Source organism: Camellia sinensis, chromosome 7, assembly GCF_055761805.1.
Source record: "Camellia sinensis isolate YWXY chromosome 7, ASM5576180v1, whole genome shotgun sequence".
Taxonomy (NCBI): Eukaryota; Viridiplantae; Streptophyta; class Magnoliopsida; order Ericales; family Theaceae; genus Camellia; species Camellia sinensis.
The window spans coordinates 158,646,145-158,668,246 of record NC_138967.1 but is presented as its reverse complement, the minus strand read 5'-3'; the positions used below and the strand labels follow the sequence as shown (position 1 = coordinate 158,668,246).

At 33.0% G+C, this 22,102-nt stretch overlaps 1 protein-coding gene and 2 long non-coding RNA genes across 10 annotated transcripts; 1 reads left to right on the top strand and 2 right to left on the bottom strand.

The window, feature by feature from the left end:
- Positions 1–2,183: 2,183 nt before the first annotated feature.
- Positions 2,184–3,965, bottom strand: LOC145795399 (uncharacterized). Its single transcript, XR_014336313.1, has 2 exons — positions 3,673–3,965; positions 2,184–3,506 (listed from the first exon to the last, which is right to left on the bottom strand). It is a non-coding gene; the product is annotated as an uncharacterized LOC145795399 (long non-coding RNA).
- A 681-nt stretch (positions 3,966–4,646) lies between these two features.
- On the top strand, positions 4,647–20,504 carry LOC114322058 (uncharacterized). Its single transcript, XR_014336312.1, has 3 exons — positions 4,647–4,785; positions 10,461–10,583; positions 20,225–20,504. It is a non-coding gene; the product is annotated as an uncharacterized LOC114322058 (long non-coding RNA).
- LOC145795398 (alternative NAD(P)H-ubiquinone oxidoreductase C1, chloroplastic/mitochondrial-like) lies at positions 14,949–19,424 on the bottom strand. Of its 8 annotated transcripts, none has more exons than XR_014336311.1 (8): positions 19,229–19,424; positions 18,468–18,594; positions 17,684–17,873; positions 17,294–17,375; positions 16,758–16,894; positions 16,601–16,672; positions 15,506–15,609; positions 14,949–15,410 (listed from the first exon to the last, which is right to left on the bottom strand). XR_014336311.1 is itself a non-coding variant. In XM_082879658.1 (8 exons), the coding sequence occupies exons 6-8, from the start codon at positions 16,587–16,589 to the stop codon at positions 15,271–15,273; spliced, it is 267 nt and encodes an 88-aa protein (XP_082735784.1). In that variant the 5' UTR covers positions 16,590–16,672; positions 16,758–16,995; positions 17,294–17,375; positions 17,684–17,873; positions 18,468–18,594; positions 19,229–19,424; the 3' UTR covers positions 14,949–15,270. The 8 variants fall into 8 exon arrangements, 7 of the variants coding, with proteins under 7 accessions (XP_082735784.1, XP_082735783.1, XP_082735785.1 ...); XM_082879658.1 differs by having other exon boundaries at positions 16,567–16,672; positions 16,758–16,995; XM_082879657.1 differs by having other exon boundaries at positions 16,567–16,672.
- Positions 20,505–22,102: the final 1,598 nt, after the last annotated feature.

Genomic DNA, 22,102 nt, shown 5'->3' with positions numbered 1-22,102 from the left:
TGCAAAACAATAGGTGTGCTTTGTTTGTATTTTTAGATAACTTTAAAAAAAAAATTTAAGAAGAGAGTTAGAATTTTTTTTAGTTTGTTTGGTTGTATATTTTAAAAATAATTTTAAAATTTGAGATAATTTGATATTTTGTTGTAGTTGACTAAATATATATGAGAGAAAAGTGATTGATAATGAGAAAGTAAAAAGAAAAAATAATTAATTGATGTGTAAGAGGAAAAAAAGTGATTTTAAATTTTTTTTGGAAAATCATATCTTAAAATACAAACCAAACATACCTAATATAATTTTATATAACTGAAATAATTAATTAATACTTAAAAAACACATAAAAAGGAGATTTTTTTTTTTTTTTTTGAGTAAATCATAAAATAAAGACAATGAAATTATACAAGTTTACAAGGGGCATACCCAGGTACGCCCAACAACAAAGAAAAAAAAGAAAAGACATAACCAACACAAACTACCGCTTCCCCCTAAAAAGAAAGGGGGGAAAAAAAAAAAAACCCCAACTCTGTCCATATATCCTAATTGTCCCCAAGTAATCCCTACCATTATAGATAATAGATGGGAGCTTGAGATAGATATATGCAAAGATACAAAAGACACCACAAAGCTTATAAACACAACAGATACAAACACAAAGCAACAACCCTCAAGCCGAATCAAGGATGATAACCAACCCCACATGCCCCCAGTCACTGCTGCAGATTAACACATGAAATTCAATAAGCGTCTCACTCTTCACAGCTGTGACATCCAAGCCACTTAACCAAAACCGTGACGGAGGAAAAAATCTATCCCACGAGAAATCCCAACAAAGTTACATGAAGCTAGCACGATCAGAAACCATAAGCTACGTACTTGGGAGTTGTAGTGAAAAACAATAGTCCCACAGCAACAAACCAATACATAGCCAACAAAATCATGAAAGCAATCATTACATTCCCTAGTCCCTTCCTTGGTAGATCACAAGCCTCAAATCCCATGGCAGTGTGCCCTTCACTCCATGGCAGGCGTGGCAATACAATCAATAAAGATGGATTACATGAAGACAAGAAGCGACCAGAAAACCGGTAGCTATCCTCCTACTCATCTCCCAGTCTCTAACTCGGCTAGCATGAACCACTATTCCCCATAGCAGTGACTCCACAATCACTCTTGGCGGAGATGGCTCAAAACCACCATCATATCGAGTCACATTAGGGTCACATGATCAAACATCATGAAATAATCAATTATAAATGATCCGCTGCAAAAAAGCTAAACAAAATTTTTTTTTCAAAATGAACCCAATTACGGCCCAATAACAAAGAAGATAGTGAGCCCATTTGATAATAAAAAATTAAATCCAAAATGGGCCACTAATAAATCAAAAAAAACCTTTCCAAGAGGGCCCAGCAGCCCATGCTTTAAACTCCCACCAATTCTTTTAACAAAGCCCATTTGATAATAATGGTCCACTTATATAATCACAGCGGGCTAACACACCACAGCACACCAAATATATATATATATATATATAATATATAGGCAAATTACATATACTCTCGAGATTTAACTAAATTATAAAAATTTCATGAGGTTTAAAAAATTACAAATTCATCTTTGAAGATTATATTTGCATAACAAATTAAGAAAAAATTTATTAAATCTTAAAAGACAATTTATTATAAAAATATAACATTCTGAAAAAAATTTATAATTTTTTAAATTTTAAAAAAATATTTATAATTTAACTAATCGATAAGAATATGTAATTTGCCCGATATATATAAAAGATAGCCTACTGCAACACGTAAATCACGAGTGCCAGATGATCCACTACACCCTTCCCAACACTATGCATCGATGTTTGAGAAGTTAGTTTTTAGATTTTTTTTTTTTTTTTTCATTAAAAGATAAATATTTTATAAAATTAAAAAAAATAAATTAAAATAAAATATCACATCAAATTTTATAATTATTTTAAAATAATACTAAGTAACCATAAATTCTGTGGCTCAAATAGCTCAAAACACCCAAAACGACGTCGTTTTAAGTGCAAAATGACGCAAAACGACATCGTTGACAATTTCAGACCATTTAAGCCACAAAATTTGTGACCCTCAAACATTTTTCTATTTATTTTTTCTCTCACAAACATCACATTCAATTATAAAAAAATATAATCATTTTTCTTTAATACATAAAAAATTTTTTCTTTAATAATATCTTACAATTAAAAAAACTTATAAAAAAAACTCACTTTCCAAACACTTACTATATCTTAATCAAAACCAGCCCACAGAATTTAAAACCACTCTTGAAGAAAACAAATCAAATACCAGGTCAGAGTGGGCGGAAAAGCGTACAGCTGTTCCACGCTCGAGAGCTCACGTGTAGCTCACTCGTCCCCTCAAATTGGCCATTGAGCCTTCCATGACCGAAAACTTCCTCTACGGATGAATTGCGGCAACCAACTACTTGCGCTCTCAACTTCATCCACCTTCTACGCCGGCAAGCCACTGACGACGGCGATGAAGATAGTTCCACCCAGAAATGGCCATGATGCCAATCAGAGCCCAATCAGCCGGGGCTGTAAACGAACATCCTACCACTGCAGAACCGCCGGAGACCTGGAAAGCTACCGGCGAAAACTGATAACCACAAACTCGATGCTGGTCCACCAACAAGCTAAACCAGTGGATGTAAACTTCACGACAGCAGCAAACAATAACCCCGATGAAAATGGAAATCTTGAACAACACTAGCCAGAGCCACGGCTAATATAACATACAAACTCGACACCACCTACGAGCCCACTGGCGCCACCCACTATCGAAACCACCAATCCATATCACGGACCGGCGGGTACACCTACGAGAGGCTCCAGAACAAACCCAAAATAGGGGTTCAAAAACATTGCAGCACACCGGCACCGGTGCAAATCATGACAATCTTTATGCTCACTGCTGGATAAACCCAAAAGAACACCCATAAACAGCCCAATGGGATCTTGGTCAAAACACCAAATCCACATTCACAACAGCAACGACCCACACAGCTTCAAGCCCTCCTAAATCTGGACAGAATAAGACCAGATTCAGCACCAATACTCAGCACCACCTATACCAGACCAGGAATCTGATAAGGAACCCTCAAAAAACTCCATGGGTAACAACGGATGGAGCTTTCTCAACCTAATCCCCAAGATGAATTAACTTCCATCATAAAAAAGAAAAAGAAAAAAAACGGGGGACTTGTCTTAGATATTTTAACACATTATTGTCACACCATCTAATTTTTAAGGTAAAAACGCACTTCAGAAAAAAAAAAAAATTCGCTCTCTTCCGTCTGTTCTGCCTCCTCTCGTCGGCTGGCGGTCACCCATTCCCCACCCTCTCTAGTCGCCGGCTAACCTGCCCCACGCCTCGCAGCCACAGGCCAACCCCCGGTGGCAACGTTTCGCGAAGTTCTGCCGCAGGGCTTAGACCGGGGTTGAGAAAACAATGGATCTGTGAAGAAAAGATGGTTACAATCACTATCGAGACTTGAAAACATAACATAAAACGACTCACAATCAGCAAAACCCCACTTTGGCCCCCAAAAAAACACAAAACCTGAAATAGATTTTTATTTTCTAAAATCAAACGCATATGTGAAATCCAATTGATCGTTTACCTGTTTTCTCTGTTGTTGTTGTTTCTGAACATGTGGGTGTAATTTATTTGTTGCTGGTGCTGAATTCTCTTTCAGTTCTCTCCAAATCAAGCTGAAGATCAATGTTTCTCTCCTTGCTCAACACACCCTTCCCTGGCATCCCCCAAACCCTTCGAAATCGCAATCCGATGAGGAAAATAGAGGAGAGAAAGATCTGTTTCTTTTTTTCTTTTGAAAATGAAAAACGACATCGTTTAGTATTCATCCCGATACTTATATAGGGAAATAAATAAATATATGATAAATTACCGATACTTATATAGGGAAATAAATAAATATATGATAATTTAATAGTTAACCCTTACCATATCACGCTATGAGCATGTTTGATTGTGTGGATTAGGGGATGACATTGAAATTATTAATTTGTGGGTTCAATTATTTCATATTTGTTTTAACACTTTAGTTTAGGATGATTAATCCAATGAATAATTAATCTAACAAATTTATAGGATTAATAATAATAGGATAAAGGTAAATTATTAATGCAATAAATATTAATCTAATTGAATAGTGAATACCACACTAATTTAATAAGATTATTAATAATTCACTATTAATAATTCACTTTTCTACCCGTTAAATTAGAAAAGTTGTATTTTTTATTTTTATTTTATTTTTGAAGCTTATAAAAATATGTAGTACAGAACACAATTTCAGAACAAGCCCATGTATGGATCTAGGTGGAGATGGCATGTGTATTTCTTCCAAATCGAAGAGATGACTCAAAATTAAGCTCCATCCCACCAATCCAGACCCGAGTGTTGGAATTTATCTTGGTAGCTTCCTTCACAATCACCACAGTTCTCTTAATAATCCCATCTGAATACATAGATGGTAACCCAGTCCCCACTGTCTTCTTTAAAGGTCTCCCAACAACGTTCCAAGCTTTTGTTGTGTGCCTCGTCTTCTCCTTTTCTGGTTCGTTGAGTGCGCTGCTAATCCATGACACGTCCTTGCTTGCAAAGTTCTGTGAGTACACTTCCATGGCTTCCATGACATCTGCTCTCTCTCTCTTGCTTTGCACCACGTTTGGGCAGCTATGGATGCCCCAGTCTGTATGAAAAACTAAGGGTGCTGTGATCTAAACCGTCTTTGTTAATTTACTGTCTCTTGCTTTGCACCATCTTTGTTAATTTACTGTGTTTGTTGTGTTTTTGTGAATTATATTTCGAAGCTCGAAACTGCTTTGCCGTCGTTTTGGGCAGTCTTCTTTTTCTTTTTTTTTTTCTTTTTTTTTTCCCCCTTATATCTCTGAAACAGAGGGAGGAAGAGAGAGAAGAAGAGAGAGAGAGAAGAAGAGAGAGGAGAGAGGAAGAGGGAACAGAGAGAGAGAGAGGCTCCACCCATCACCGGCGCCGCCATCCTCTGTGTGTGCATACACAGATCTGTATATCTGTTGATGATCTGTGTATAGATCTGTGTCTGTGTATTGATGATCTGTGTGTGTGTGAGAGTAATGGAAGAAGAAAAGGAATAAAAGAGAGGCAAAGATGATGTATGGTGGTGATGATGATGTGTTGTGTTTGATGTTGATGCTCTCTCTTGGTTGATGATCATGATCTGAGTTGGTTGATGCTCTCTCTCTCTCTCTTTCTTCATCTTCACCTCTGCTTCAGAGGGAAAAAAAGCCATAAAAAAAAAAAAATCCAAAACGTCATTTTGGAACTCGGGCGTTCGACCCTCGGTATTTTCGAGCACAAATCGGAACGGTGTTTTTGTTAAGTTTAGGAATACCGGGTGCTGTGACCCCCTCATAAAGATCAATATCAAGTTTTTATTTCGATGATCTAACTGCTTATATTGGACGATTTATCTAGTAGTGTAAAAAAAAAAAAAAAAAAAACTCAGATTAATCAAATATTATAACACCTAATAATATTATATTTGTTTTGTAAAAGAATAAAATAAATAGTAAATATAATTTTGATGATAAATTATATTTATTTAGACCTTGATCATGTGGTTATGAATAATTGTTTATAAACATGATATTCGTAAATTTTATAATATTAACAATTTGAATTATGGAAAGAAGTTCGGTATTAGCTCCCCCACGAGAGGTTACAGCAGGCTAGACAGCATACCAGGTCCACGTTTAATGGGATTGACAAAAAAAATGTTGTTTTGAGATATCACAGTTCGACTCTTGTGACGTTATTTTTGTTGTATAGTGAAATTGAAAGGCTCGAGTTTTAATCCCAAATATGTGTGCATGCTAATTCTTCTACTCCTCTTCCTCTTTGCTTTTTCTTTTTTTAATTCTACCTACACAGGTAACATTCAATTGAGTGATCGAATAGCATAAGGAGAACAAGAACATAGGGTAAATTAATTTAGGCCAAGTTTGGGAAGATTAAATAAATGTACTTTTTGATTTAAATGTATTTTTTGATTTTTTATGAAATATGGGTTGGATTTGGATTGGGTTTGAAGTGATGTGTTAGAGAGGTGATGTGACTTAAATAAGATGATGTGACTTAAATAAGATAGTGATTTTTTGACTTTTTAAATTTTTTGGTGGATGTCAAATTTGGCCTTAATTTTGAATAATTGTTGTAGGCAGATCGGTATACTGAATAAATATAAATTTAAAAAAAAAAATTGCATAAAAAAGAAATAGTTTAGGGGGAGAAAAAAAAAAATACTGCATAGAATTTCCTAATTGTTTAGGGAGCTTCTATAAATACGTACACATTTATTTTGTGATGCAAGTTTTGAATGTTGTAATTTTAATAGTATCAGTACAAGAAATGAGAAATGACACTTTTGACGATTATATTTTTAGCCGTTAAAGTTTTTTAATGATTAAATATTTTGATAGTTGGATTGGTTGTTGAGTAATTATGGGGAAAGTATTGGTCACTAAATATTTAGTCGTCAAAAATTTTAAAATAAAATTAATTTTAGTTTTTAACGACTAAAACATTTAGTTGTGGATTTGTTTTAGTGACAATATTTTTTACATCTAGAGACCGAAGAAAATAGTCGTCAAATTTTTATTTTTATTTATATTTATTTATTTATTTATTTTTATTTTTTGTTACTAATTATTTATTCGCTCAAAATTTTATTTATTTTTTACCACTAAATATTTAGTAATCAAACAAAATTATTTTTTATTTAATTTTTTTAGGAATAATACTTGGTAGCTCAAAAAATTATTGTCCTAAATTGGCTCAAATTGGGTATGTTTTTTTACCCTCCGAAACAAAGAAGAAATAGAGAAGATGCGAGAAAGAGAGGACGAGAGAAGGAGGAGAGAAGGCCGAGAAAGAGAAGAAGGAGACAGTGATTGCGGTGTCAGTTGGTGGTTCTCTCTCTCTTATATATATATATATATATAGATGTATGTGTGTGTAGATTTGTGAATACATAAATTTGTGTGTGTTGATGATGATGAAATCTAGTGTTGATCGGTGTATAAATTTTTTTTGTGTGATTGGTGATATATATATGTGTGTGTGTATAGATAAAGAAGATAATCTAGTATTGATGATGATGAAATCTAGTGTTGATGATGATGAAATCTGGTGTTCATCTGTGCATAATTTATTTATTTATTTTTTTCTTTCTTGTGATTGGTGATGTGTGTGTGTATAGATGAAGAAGATAATCTAGTGTTGATGATGATGAAATCTGGTGTTCATCTGTGTATAATTTTATTTTATTTTATTTTTTATTTTTTTGTGATTGGTGGTTGTTGATGTCCCCAACTCTATCTTTTACCTCCTCTTTCTCCTCCATTATCATCATCTTCATCCTCTTTCAGAACAGAGAAAAGAAAAGGGAAAAAAAAAAACACTAAAACGGTGTCGTTTTGGATTCAAGCCATTTCGGGTCAAACCTCTTTCGAGTTACGTAGCAGCTCCGTTTTTTTAGCTACTAAATTATTTAGTTGTCTAAAGTCTCATTTATTTTTGGCTATTAAATATTTAGTTGCAAAAAAAAATTATTTTCATCTTATTTTTTTAGCTACAAAGTTATTTAGTCGCCAAAAATCTCATATATTTTTTGCTATTAAATTTTTAGTCGTCAAAAATCTTTGGTTTATTTCTGGCCATCAAATATTAGGCGCTAAAAATATTGATTTTATTTCTGGGCATCAAATATTAGGCGCTAAAAATATTGATTTCTTTTTTGGCTACCTGATTGATTAGTTGCTAATAAGTTCATTTTTTTAAAGTTACTAAACATTTAGTCGTCAAAACTTTGTTTAGTATTTTTTATTATTATTAATTTCTCTACAACTTGTATTTATTTCGTTCAACCGACAACCTATATATAAACAAAAACCATTCATATACCTGTTTCCATTTCACTTTTAACCATCAAAAAATTTGGTCTTTTGATGTCAATTCCATACAAACTAAATATGATCTGTCCTAAAATAATTAAATCCACACAAACAGAGAATCATACAAAAATTATGTTCTCCGTACACAAAAAAGAAATATCCACTAATAATATATACCGCACCAATAGTATTATGTTTTATGCCAAAAGTAATCTATACCTCTTGTTGTGCTGCAGCATTTAATCAATAATTAAAGGAAGAGAGTTTTGGTCTGATCTCAAATCCTCTTAAATATCCCTTCTTTCCAAGCACCCATCTTGATATTTTCTCTTGCGTTATCAGTGTTTCATATTGGGAAGACTCGTCTCACGCCCTCGCCAAATCTCTTTGTCATTGACAAATATAAATATATGTTTAACTGAAAAGAGATAGTGAAAAAACAAAGTAGCAAGAACAATTGGCTACTAATGAGATATGCTAAGCATCATAAGAGAGAAAAATATAAATGGGCACGGGGGAAACCACAAAAGAAAAGGAGAAACTTGCATGAATCAAACACTTACCTCATACCAATCCAAGCAATCAATGGCCTTAACAGAAAAGCTCTCCTTTTTCAATTTTCTTTTTGCACAATTTTTTTCTTTTTTCTTTTTGGCACTTCTGAAAGCCTTGCACATAATAAGATTGACCTTATTAAAAATTAAACGACTGAAATTGTTTAATTAAAAATGAACTTCCCATCCAAACAATTATTGATTTTTATTTTACAACCTCATATCAGGAAAAAGAGGAAAAATGAGTTGTTTCATTATATAAACCTTATGTTCCCATTTAATATTGCAGTGTTGTCACTATAGGAATTCGCACTTTTGCCGACTAAAAATTTAGTCAGCAAAAGTCCATTTTTAGTCGGCAAAAGTTATCTGTAATTAATTTTTTTAGTTGCTACTTTGATCGTCAATTGAGGGTTAGCAAAAGTAATTAGCGACTAAAACTTTTGTTTGTTAGAAAAAAGTTAGATTTGTCGACTAAATTTTTGGTCACTAAATATATCGTTACTACGACTAATCCATTTAGTAGCTAAAACACTTTGGTCGCGAAAAGTGATATTTTTCCGACCAAATATGTTAGTCGCCAATTGTCACATTCCATGACCAAACATGTTAATCGCCAATTGTCACATTTCACGACTAAACATGATAGTCGCCAAAAGGAATGTTTGCGCAACTAAAACTTTAGTCGCCAATAGACCTATTACCAACCGAATTCTTTGGTTGCCAATATTAATAATTTTAGCGACTAATTATTTAGTCGCCAAATGTATCCTCTCGCCTACCTTATTTAATCGGCGAAAGTCTTACTTATCTTTCTCGATTAATCACTTGGTTGCCAAAATAAGAAAACAGAAGCAAAATTTTGTCAACAACATACAACAAAATAAACCTATAATTCATAATAATCCATCCAATCCATTCAATACAATCTGTAATTTGCGATAATCTTCCAAACTGAATCATGAACATTCAACAAAATATATAAATTATCAAATCCTGAACCTAGTCAGCAACTATTATAAGTTTTCATCTACAAGTAATTCCAAACTACGTACATATTCCTCCGATTAAAAATTTGCTTGTAATCTATATAATCATCTTAAGGCTGGGCATAGGGTTATCCGACCCGTCCAAACTGCCATACCCGATCCGCCCCGCACACGTGTGGGCAGTTTCGCAAATACATTAGGGTCAGGTGCGGTTTGAATTTTGGCTGATTTTGGGGTTGCGGGCGGGTTGCGGGTTTGAATCCACCCGCCCAACCTGCCCACATTAACCTTTATATATATATATATATATATATTTCAAATCTAGACTGTTCATCTTCACTTCATCTATAACAAACAAAACTAAAACCCTAATCTAATATCTCAAACTTAAAAACACATTTGCTGCTGTGCAGCTCTTTTTTTCCTCTCATCTCATCATCACTCTCGCACTCTCTCGTTTTTCATCTGCACCGATTGACCTCGTAAGATCGCCTCTCTCTCATCATAAGATCGACCGATCGACCTCACTCTCTCATTGCACCGATCGACCTCACAGGTAAGCCTCTGTCTCTGTTTTTGTTTGTCTGTCTATCTGTCTCTCTCTCTCTCTCTCTCTCTCTCTCCTCGATCTTTGATTTTAGGCAATCAAATGTCTGTCTATCTTTCTCTTTCTCTCCCCGGTCTCTGAATTTTTTTTTTATGCATCAGATCTGTTATTTGTTTATGCAATCAGATCTATTATTTTTATGCAATCATATTTGTTATTTGTTAGGTAATTAGATTTGTTATTTGTGTGCAGATCTGCTCTATTTTTCTATATTATTTGATTTTTGAGGGTTTTGGGAAATGGGTTTTTGTGGGTTTTCTAATTTTTGTTGGTTTTTTGTGGGTTTGAATTTTGGATGACAGGTGAATCAATGGAGAGATGAGAGTGCCGCCTGGCCTATGGCCAACCCAGTCCTCACTTGTGCTTCAATTTCTAATGCTGGTTTCCCTAGTAATTTTGTTGCCGAGCCTTTTCTTTATGCACAGGTAAATTTCATTTTCAATTTTTTTTTTTCCTTTCTCTTCCTTTCTCTTCTTTTCTTTAATTTATTCATTTGTTATTTCGTTCCAGCCTGTGTAGATGTATTCATAATTTACATATATTATATATGTGTATTTGATTTCTATGAATTGAAGATTGCATGTAATTAAAGTTGGTGGTTGTCTTCAATGGGCAATGAAATAGTACCATTGATAAGGAATTGGTGATGCTGATTTTTTTTTTTTTTTGAATAATAAGTTTTGACCTTACTGTGTTAGCAATTGATTTTGTTGTATTTTTAATTTTATAAGTTTTAATTCATTAATTAATATGATTTTAGCAAAATTGGAAGAAAATGACTCAAAATAAATATTTACAAAATGGTAAAAAAAAAACTCAAAAATTAATTTTTAAAGGAAAAAAACCAAACGGCAAACCGCTTGCACATCCACAAACCTTATCCGCACAAACCACATTGTGGGCGGTTACGGTTTGACTTTTCCCCAAATAGCATAGATGCGGGTAGGTCAAAACTGAACCGCAAACTGTACAAATTCGATCCGCGAGCACTCCTAAATCATCCAATTCACATCCATCTAGCATAAAAAATTAAAACATAACAAGTACTTGTTATTACGTTTTAAATTTTTATCCATGCGCATATTTAAAAAAATATAACTAGTAGTCTACCTAAATATTTTCCATACATACCCATCCAAAAATATAATTTCTACTCTATCCAAAAATATAACTACTAGTCTACCCAAATATTTTTCATACACATCTATCCAAAAATATATAATCCTTCAAAAAATTCTTATAGTGCCAAGTAGTCTTGTACAATTTAGCTTCGTGCACAAGTTCATCCATCTATATCAAACAAAAAGAGAAATAATGTCAGGTAATTTTTTTTTGAAAATATTTGCACATCACTTTATTGTAAAATTGGACAAAAAATGAAAAATGTCCATGGAAAGTAAAGGTAACATGAACCATTTTCGGTTATAATCAAAAGGGCCAGAATAAATCATAGCTAAATAGTAGTTGAGGCTTAGCCAAAGGCCTGTTTAGTGATAATCAAATTTGTAATTATAACAGGTTATAGCAATGTGATAATCAACATCATAATGATTTGTAACCAAGTCATAAGAAACACCACAATGATATTTGTAACCAAGTCATAAGAAACACCATTTGAGGCATAATGAAAGACATCTTTGGTAAACAAATAGGTGACGTTGAATAAATAGGTGAATAGATAAGTGACACATGTACATATTTGAATAGATAGTTGGATAGATAAGTAACACGTGTACATATTTGAACAGGGAGGAGAATTCCCTCTAGTCCAAATTGGATTAGAGGGTGTTGTTTGGGTCTGTGGGACTTATCACGGGTCCCGTTTCGATGATTCGATCCGTTCATCTTGTCAAGCACTTCGTTTATTTCATCTAAAAAAAATTAGGTTGATTTGATAATTGTAACTTGTTCAATTTTTCACTAAAAAAATATACAACAATTGTATTTTTAAAAATAAACCATACATTTTTTTAGTGACAAATGTGATAAATTGAATAAGTTATAGTTATTAAATCAACTTAATTTTTTTTTTTTATGAACGACAAACACAAAGTGTCCAGCAAAATGAACAGTCCGGATCCTGAAAACTGGGCCGTAGTGGACTCCAAAGACCCAAACAGCACCTTCTATTTGGATTGGAGGGGATTCCTCCTCCTTTGAACTGATAGTTAGACAAATAAGTAACACGTGTATACATAGGTTACATTTGAACAGAAAAACAAATGGTAAGCTTTTGAATAGATACTTGTCTTTTTTGGACTCATAATGTCCTTTTGGTAGAAAACGAGAATAAAGTTTGGGTCTATTGGCCCAACAGTTTCAGAAATAGACCTCTAATCTAAGTGCCCTTTTAAAATTTTGATTAAAGTAATTTTATGATAATAAATTAAACTATTTAGGTTATTTTTTGGTTTACCTATAGATAGAGGTTATATATATATATATATTAATTTAAAATATTATTAAATAAGAAATTGGGTTAAAAATTTAAAATTAAAATTAGATAAAGGTAATTTTATAATAATAAATTAGGATGTTTAGGTTACTTTATGGTTTAATTTATTAAATATATGATTAAGATAGAAAATTATATGTACTTAATAAGAGGAAAAAAAAATATGGCATGCGGATATTTAAGTAATTTTGTTTGTTTTGTTAACAGAATTAGTTTTGTACTTCAATTCAAAACTCTAAGGGAATACGCCACTTATATTTGAGCCATATGAAGATAAAGTACCCCAAATTGAAATCACATCGGATAAAGTGACTTTTGCCTAAAACTTAAAACAAACACTACTTTTAATATTATATATATATATATATATATATATGAGATAAGATTTGATTTGTAGTGTTTTCATTTTGGAAAATTTTATGAAACGTACCCATATGCCCCAGTTGACGCTTGTGGTTTTACTTATGATATATTGTAGTGTTAATAATGATTTAATTATGACTTAGGCCTCGTTTGGGAACAAGCTTATTTAGTAACTTTTTGGCTATTTAGCTAAAATTTGAGCTAAAAAAAAACTAGTATGTTGGGGATGACTTTTTGGTTTTTTACGAAAAGATGTGCAAAAAGTAGAGAGAAAATAGAATCTTTGACTTTTTGGAATGGGTTGTTGGCTTTTTGGCTAATTTAATAACTTTTTGACTTTTTGGCTAAAAAGTTCGGTTGCCAAACGAGGCCTTAGTTTTGTTTGTTAACTATATATTTTAGTCAAAAAATCAAAAGTTATTATAAGTTGTCATATTAATTTTTTTACTTTTCTGCACATCTTTTTGTAAAAAGTTAAAAGATTACTAAAATAATATGTTCTCAAATGAGGCCTTAGGCCTCGTTTGGGAACAGGCTAACTTTTTGGCTATTTGGCTAAAAAGGTAGGTAAAAAAAACTTATATGTTTGGGATGACTTTTTGGCTAATTACGGAAAGATGTGCAAAAAGTAGAGAGAAAAGAGAATCTTTGACTTTTTGGTATGAGTTGCTGGCTTTTTGGCTAATTTAATAACTTTTTGGCTAATTGGCTAAAAAAGTAAGTCCCCAAACGGGGCCTTAGTTATGACTTATTGTGGTGTTAGTCACTACAACAAAATTAAATTTTTACGACTTGCAATATATTCCGTAAAAGAAATAAATTAAAACATACATGTAAAGTTAAATATTTATGACTTAGTTATGTCGTGGAAAGTGAATTGTCTTTTACGACATACATGCAAAGTTGTAAAAAGTAATAAATTAAAACATTTATGACATACTTTGTATGTTGTAGATGGTCTTTTACAACATTTTTTGCATGTAATAAATTATTGTACTTTTCACGGCATAATTTTGTATACCGTAAAAAGTTACTTTTAATATATCTATAATATATTTTGTATGCCGTATATAATCTTTTACGATATTTCCTTACATTCCATAAATCATTACATTTCTCGTAGTATAATTGTGTAAGTCATAAAAAATTATTTTTAATATATATATATATAAATATATACACATATATACACTACTAAAAAAAACACTTTTTGCGACCGCTATAAACCGTCGCAAATAATAAAAAACAGTCGCAAAAGACTTTTTGCGACGGCCCATGCGACGGCAAATGGGGGTCGCGAATATGGGGGTGGCAAATACTTTTTGCGACGGCAAAGCAACGGTCGCAAATTATTTGCGACCACCTAAACTACTTATGGCGACCCCTATTTTGCCGTCGCAAAAAACAAAGAAAAATACTAACATGATCTTTGGCGACCATCTTGTTACCGTCGCAAAAAATTAAAAATAAAAATAAAAATAAATAAATAAATAAACAAGTAGACACAATTGTACAACTAGACAAGTTTATATCCTCCCCTTGGTACAGGTAGACACAATTGTACAACTAGACATAACTACCAACTGATAGCTACAACTCCAGGGCAAATTGTGAAACATCAAAGCCCTTTTACCTATCCAGCTGTTTATCAAACAAATTAGACAAATCAAACCCACAGCTAACCTCTCGATATTCTTCCCATTTTCTTCAAATATTAAAGCTTGAACAAAATAAAAACAAAAAATGTCACAATTAAACAATTACTTTTAATATGTGAAACTTTTTTTCATCATATTCCAGTTGGGGTAATATCTGTCAAAACACTTCCAGTATACAATACTACTAATAGAACTTATAAAAGGCGTGTCAATGAAGCACAAGCATTTCAAAGCCCAAATGATGAACTAAAGGTTTAAGATCTAACACGAGGCCTTTAAAGGACTAGGAACATCATTGTGAGAAGACATAAAAATGCAATCAAGTATTCATCCACAAATACATGCGAATTTTTACACCAGTACCACTATTACATACTACATCATTGTGTGTTGGATCAACAATATCTTGTATTTTACCTACCCTAAATAATACAAAGGTAAATTGTGCAATGCCTACTCAGTTTTCCTGAATATGTGCTCAGTAAAACTGTGAGTGTGAAATTGTTATTTCCTTTCATAAATTCAGCTGCTTGTTGGGATTTTTACATCAAATTCTGTGTCGGTTAATAAATAATTTATAAGTGAGAGAATAGAAAAGAAAAGAATGTGTGCCTTTAAAAGAGAGATGCAATTGAACTATGCTCCTGAAACAACTTTGGCAACAGTACTCTGCAGCGTTGTAACTGAATCCACAGCAGACTTCACAAACCAACTGATCCCCACTTTCAAACGGTGCTCGTCTGTAGGCAATCTCGCCAAGTATGCTATTTTCCTCACTGCATAAGAACAAATAATAATAATAAAAGTGGTAAGAAGATAAAACTCAAAATGGGAAAGCAAAACCACTGGACAAAAGGAGGGCGGATTTTACCAGTATGACCTATAGGACCTTCCAAGGTTAGCCCCTCCAAGAAACTTGGTGAAATAGCAGCATCATTTCTCCCAAGAGTCATCATCTCACCTAAATTCTGGAATCTGACATCCAAATTGGGCAGGTTAGATAAATTGATGCTTTTTTAAAGGTAATAAAATGTGAGCTTTTTTTTTGAAACACAAGGGACATAATACAGACAAACACTACACAACAATTTTCAGTGGCAGTCACTATCAAATACTCCATAGATGGTAAACATAGAAGAATCGTGGACTTGCCTACATATCATATGTTCATACCATCCATCAGTCAATGTCATGCCCTCAGACCTTGCAAACATGAAGATGTACACAGACATGTGCACAGAGAGAGAGAGAGAGATCCTATCATCCTGATGTTGAACAATAGCATATCATGAATGTTCATGACTACAGCCAGCGAGATTACCCACAAGGGCCACAGCCCATGATACAGAATTAAAAATGCTACTCCAGAACACACACTATAGTATGATACTAAAACAGAAACACATACTCTTACCAATAGAAAATTAAATGAACACTTTGAGCACTCTTTGCATTTTTCAGTGAACACTTTGAGCACTCTTTGAATTAGAGTCACAAACCTCCAAAAACACTTGCATTCTTCATTTTATTGAAGGCTGAGGAGGTTTAAACTGGACTGAGCAGTCTAAGCACCGAAATTGTGATGAGTATTTTTTTGTGGCAAACATAGGCCTAGAATTTTTCCATCCACTCACTCACACGCCCAATATTAGGGTCACAATCATGATGCTCAGAAACCTTAAATAGGAGACAAACTCAATCCTAAATTCAATAAATGTATTTGGGGAAAGAACCACAAAATTATAGACAAGTCAGGTGTGAAAGCTAATTAAGAATTAGTTTTAAAATAAAGATAAAAATACAATGCTGGATCTTTCATTTAAATTTATAAAAAGACAGTTCAGTTTTTTCCTACACAGACAGAACACATCCCTGAATCATGAAACAGCAAAAGATGGTGTTTCAAAGTTGCAAGGTTCAAAAAACAATAACCTAAAAGCTGGTAGATGATTCATGGAGACATTACTGCTCGGTTGTGGATTCGGTTGGATCGCCTCACTGGAGTTTTTGTAACAACTACTGTCTTCACTTCTCCATCCTGTATCAAATACAAAAATGTTTAGTTCTAAACTCCTAAGTGCAAAGCATTTAATGGAGCATTTAATGTTTAGTTCTACTCTTACTTGAGTGTCTTCTTCTTTTCCATGTAACGCATACCAGTGCTGCTCCTACTAGTTGAAGGGAATAAACTTTCAGGACACAATTGAGGCAGCTCTCCCATGAGAACCATTGGAGAAGCACCAGTCTTGATGATCTACAACTAGTTGAAGGGAATAAACTTTCAGGACACAATGTCTTCCCTTCTTTTTTCTTTTTGTAGACAGAACATATAATGTTCAAAAACTAGCTAAAAACTTTTAGCTGCAGCAAATCAAGTAGAAATTCTGATTTATGTTATAATGCCATCTAACCACATGATTTTTTGCATTTTTCCATAGCAACATTCCAATATTTAAAACAAATATACATATAAGAATAGAAGAAAGAGAGAAGAAATACATATAGGGGGTCTCTCATCATTTATATTGCTAATATATTTAAATCATTAGTTTAGTTTTTCCAAGAGAAAGAAGTACAGTATGATGATTTCATGCTATAATTGAGAATACATATTCACACACACACCCCATTGGGAATTGATGAAAAGGTAAAGCCGTACCTAAGAGCTCACTTCCTGTGTAGCTTTATCATGGCCCTTAGAATACGATTGGCCAGATTCAGCAGACCTTAGAATACAAGTCCTGGAAAAGAACCAAATTCACTTCAACAATTACATATGCACTTCATTTTCACATTCAAGTGAAAGGAGACTAAAACAATGTTTACAAGACCTTTTTACCTAACATAACAGAACATAACAATGGTCAAATCTTTCTAGAGTTTTGACATTAATTTTTTATCATTTCCCCTGTAAAATTTTGAGCTCAAACTAAAATAAATATAATAAAGGGGACAGGAGGGGCGTGGGAGAGAAATGACATGTAAAGTAAGGAAATAGAGGAAGAGGAAGCCATTCTTAATGCATAACTAAGGGAAAGTGGAGTCACACATGATAATAAGACCCTCTTGCTTGGGTGGACAGGATCTCAGTGCATGTTAATCACAAAAAATCATGCATCAAGACATGAACTAGAAAAAATGTTCCCCATATCATTTGCAATGAGCTTAGATGTTTCCTTCTGCTCATCCAGCTTCCAATCTAAGTTTTCCAGCCTCTTTGTTAAATGTCTCTTTGTTGACTGCATAAATCAATATTAAACAAAAAAAATCAAGAGTATTGCAAACACCATGATTAAAGAACTCCTACAAGAGAAAGCGGTAATTGCATGGGAAACAAATTCAAAGATCCAAAGAATAATAAAAATAGAGAAATTCTATAGCTCACATCTTTAGTATTCTTTTATTACCAGAAATGAAAAATAACCTGATATGTAGATTGGAATTTTAAATTGAAAAAACAAGGCAATGGGATGATAAATTCTAATTCTATTTACATGGGAAACAAATTCAAAGATCCAAAGAATAATAAATAAATATAGAATAAGAAGTCAAACAATTAATAAATAAATACAGAATAAGAAGTCAAACAATCCTAAACTTTACAATGGTTTACAATATGAAAGATTGAGCTGCGTGAAGTTTTAGTTTGGAAAGCCACTAAACTGACATTCTTGTAAAATCTCATATAGAAGATGGGGACAAGAGTTGGGGACAGAAGATCCCAATAGAAATGATGGCATTCTAAAAAGCTCCCCTAAATGTGTCTCGTTATTTTATTATTAACATGAATGGATGCAGAGAGAAGTAAATCAAACTTTAGCAGTAAAGTTTACCTTGCAAAAGAAACGGCGACAACACTAGTTTGGCCTACTGAGTGTGCAAAAGATGCTAGGGTTTCAGCTTGCATTTCAATTGAATGTTTACCGCAAAACTTATAACTTGAACTCAAAACCTGCAAACCTAAGGATGCATAGATAGATCATAAATGATCCAAAATTATAGATGGAATATGAGAAAGCTAGATAAGTATTTATAGGGAGATTCAAAGACCGAGAGAGATAGAGAGAAGCAAACTGAAGGAGATTGAAGCAACCAAATATCAATATTGAAAATCACATTTTCCATTTTTCCCTCCAATTTTTAAGCAAGCAAACAAATTAATAGAGAGATTGAAGCAACCAAATATCAAAAAAGAGCCAACACATCCCCTGAGTTTTCCAGAAATTAATCTAGTATATCATCACAAACTTCCACTCAATCACATATAATATGTACCAAATCACTCCAAAATCTATACACATAGGTATTTGAAATACATATAAATAAGAGAATAATTGAATTAAATCAAAGTGATTCAATCAAATATCAAGAGTTCAAACACATTCAAATTGAATATTGCAAGGGTCATTTATCGATCCAAACCCTAGGAGTAGATTCAAATCACAAACTAAGAAAAAATGGAGTAAGATAGAAATAGAGAGAAGAATTTTCCAGAGAAAGTACCTTGAACTCGATCGAAACCCTAGGTGTAGATTGAAACCCGAAAACAAGAAGAAACAGAGAAAGAAACTTGAGAGAGAGAGAGAGCGCGTACCTTCAATGATCGAGTTCGAAACAGAGAGAGCACAAGATTGAGAAGAACACGAAGGGGAGAGCGAGAGAGAACGAGATTGAGAGATTCATACCGGTGTGAACTGAGAGAGAGAGAGAGAGAGAGGGACAAAGCGAGAATGCGTGCAAGAGAGAGAACAATCAGTGTTTGTGAAGGGCAGGGCAAATAAAAGGAAAATGGGAAAATAAATAAAAGGAAATATCGAATAAATTGGTTATTTGCGACGGATAATCGGGTGGTTGCAAATTATATGGTAGCAAATAGTCATTTTTTTAGTAGTGATATAAATATATACACTCATTATATTGTTTATATATCTCCTATTATGTTTCATTTTCATTAAAGGCCATAAGCCATTTGTAGTCTCAATTTTCTGTTTATCATAGCAACCAAGTCTAAATCCATAACACAATTCATATTTGAAAAGTTTAACCCAAAGAAACTGTCAAATGCCTTCAAAACACAATCTATTAGAAGTTTAATAAAAAAAATTAAAAATTAAAAAAATTATCATAAAAAAAATCCGTTATAAAGAGGCTATGAAAGGCTAGTTAATGAGATGCCATATGCTCTGATTTCCTCCAATACAACCTGCACCATTTAAAAAAGAAATAAATAAAAAGAGCATAAAAAATAATTTCATATCTGCTACTTTAAATCTAAAAATACATTATTAGTATCACAGTAATGTAATAAATTATGAGACCTTCCCCGTCTATACTAAAGTTTTCTATGAATATCATTTTTAGGAAACAGATTTTGAAATCAAGCAAAGGTTATGAAAAAAACAGGGGACATACTCACAACACCAAGGCAGAAGTACACCTTATAACTCATTGTAATATTAATTTGATTTATTGTGATTATTATTTTAATTATTAGTTAAAATATTTATAATTATATCTTATGTGATGTTTGGGTATAAGTAATTATTTTTTTAATTATAATTAAAATGATTTAATTATGATCTTGTAGCAGGTGACATAATGCATGACATTGTTGTGAAGGTGATGTAATGCATGGCATCACATTTTACCAAGTCCCACTACACCAAACTGAAAAGACTGGGCATCACATTTCACCAAGTCTGATCCGCAAAAACCATTCAACTCGAATTGTTCACATTTATTTGGACTGCTTCAGATAATCGTTAATTTTTCTATTTTGCGGGTTGCAGTTTTTATCTATATCCGTATTCACCTATTTGTATCTGTATACATTTTTTTTTTTTTCCAATTTGGACCGCCAAATTTTCTTATGAGTTTTGTGTAAATATTAATAATACATGTAACCATAATAATAATACAGAATTAAACTTAACAGGATCTTGAATTCATTATAATTCAAGAATAAAACGAACATACCTTTGTCAGCCATTGAATTAGAGAAGTTGAGAAAATACCCCTTAGAGTTAAACCTTTAATTCTTGGCTCACCTTCTTCTCTCTCTCCCTTAATTAGGATGACTATAAAACTTAGTCATGGAAAAATACTCATGATATAAAAGGGGAGTCACCCATCCTTATATAGAGGAGAGAAGAGGGCTAGATAAACTATATCAGAAGAATTCTTAATCTATCAAGGTTTCCTTCTTATTTTAGAAGAGTGATTATATTAAAATTCTAATTTCTGAGCTTTATATATAATATTGGCTTTATCTAATTGTGGAGTCCAAATAAAATAAAACATGTAAAAATATGTAGGCTATTGGGCCACACTAGAAAATAAATCCAACATTCTCCCACTTGGCCCATTAAGCAGATTAATGCAATTATGAGTTTTTCCAAAAATATGCAACTTATAAAATTTTTTGATTCATTGGATTCCACACTAAAAACTTTGACACGTGATTACGAATTTTAAAAATAGCCAATAAGTTCAGATATATTAGAAACTATAATACTGTGATTACTTCAGATCACCAATGTGAGTCATAGCGGTTATATAACATTTATGTCTTATTTCCTTCTATGCACTACACTATTGATAACCTTCACCAACCTAGTCCATTATCGGGATATATAATTATTTGCCTGAAAGGCCCCTGTAATTTGTCTTGTTAAGATATTTCCTGTTTATCAATATTCTATTTCATGTGTACACACACTTTTAGAAACAGGAAAATTAGAAACAAAATTATTATTGCGCAAATAGTGTCAAATAAAAATAATTAAGCACTCAGAATTAACCGTACACATCAAGGGTTGCTTAAAAGACTCATCCTGATAACATGCACTTTGTATGTCTTTGGTGGCAATCCCTTTGTGAATGGATCAGCAATCATAAGAGATGTGCTTAAGTTTTCAATTAACACTTGTTGTTTCTGGACTCTTTTTCTAACAACTAAGTACTTTACTTCCATGTGTTTGGAATCACTGGAGTACTTTCCATTCTTAGAGAAGAAAACTGCTGCGGTATTGTCACAATATATCTTCAGTGGCCTGGCAATTGAGTCAACAACACCAAGTCCTGAGATGAAATTTCGCAACCATAAAGCATGATTTGTAGCCTCAAAGCATGCCACAAACTCAGCCTCCATAGTAGATGAAGCAATAGCGGATTGCTTCACACTCTTCCATGAAATTGCTCCACTAGCTAGTAGAAAAACAAAACCTGATGTAGATTTTCTACTATCAAGGCAACCAGCAAAATCTGAGTCTGAGTATCCGATAACTTCCAACTGTTTTGATCTCCTATAGGTGAGCATATAGTCCTTTGTTCCCTAAAGATATCTCATAACTTTCTTCACTGCTTTCCAATGTTCCATTCCAGGATTACTTTGGAATCTTCCCAACATTCCAACTGCAAAACTAATATCTCGCCTGGTACATGTATGGGCATACATCAAGCTCCTTAC

Excerpts from the sequence above, each read along its gene's own strand:
- LOC145795398 (XM_082879658.1), bottom strand. The coding sequence starts at position 16,589 with ATGAATCATCTACCAGCTTTTAG. Across the intron at positions 15,610-16,566 it reads AATCATCTACCAGCTTTTAG|ATTCCAGAATTTAGGTGAGA; the intron begins GTTATTGTTTTT and ends TTTGGATGTCAG. Across the intron at positions 15,411-15,505 it reads AGGTCCTATAGGTCATACTG|TGAGGAAAATAGCATACTTG; the intron begins GTAAAATCCGCC and ends GTTCTTATGCAG.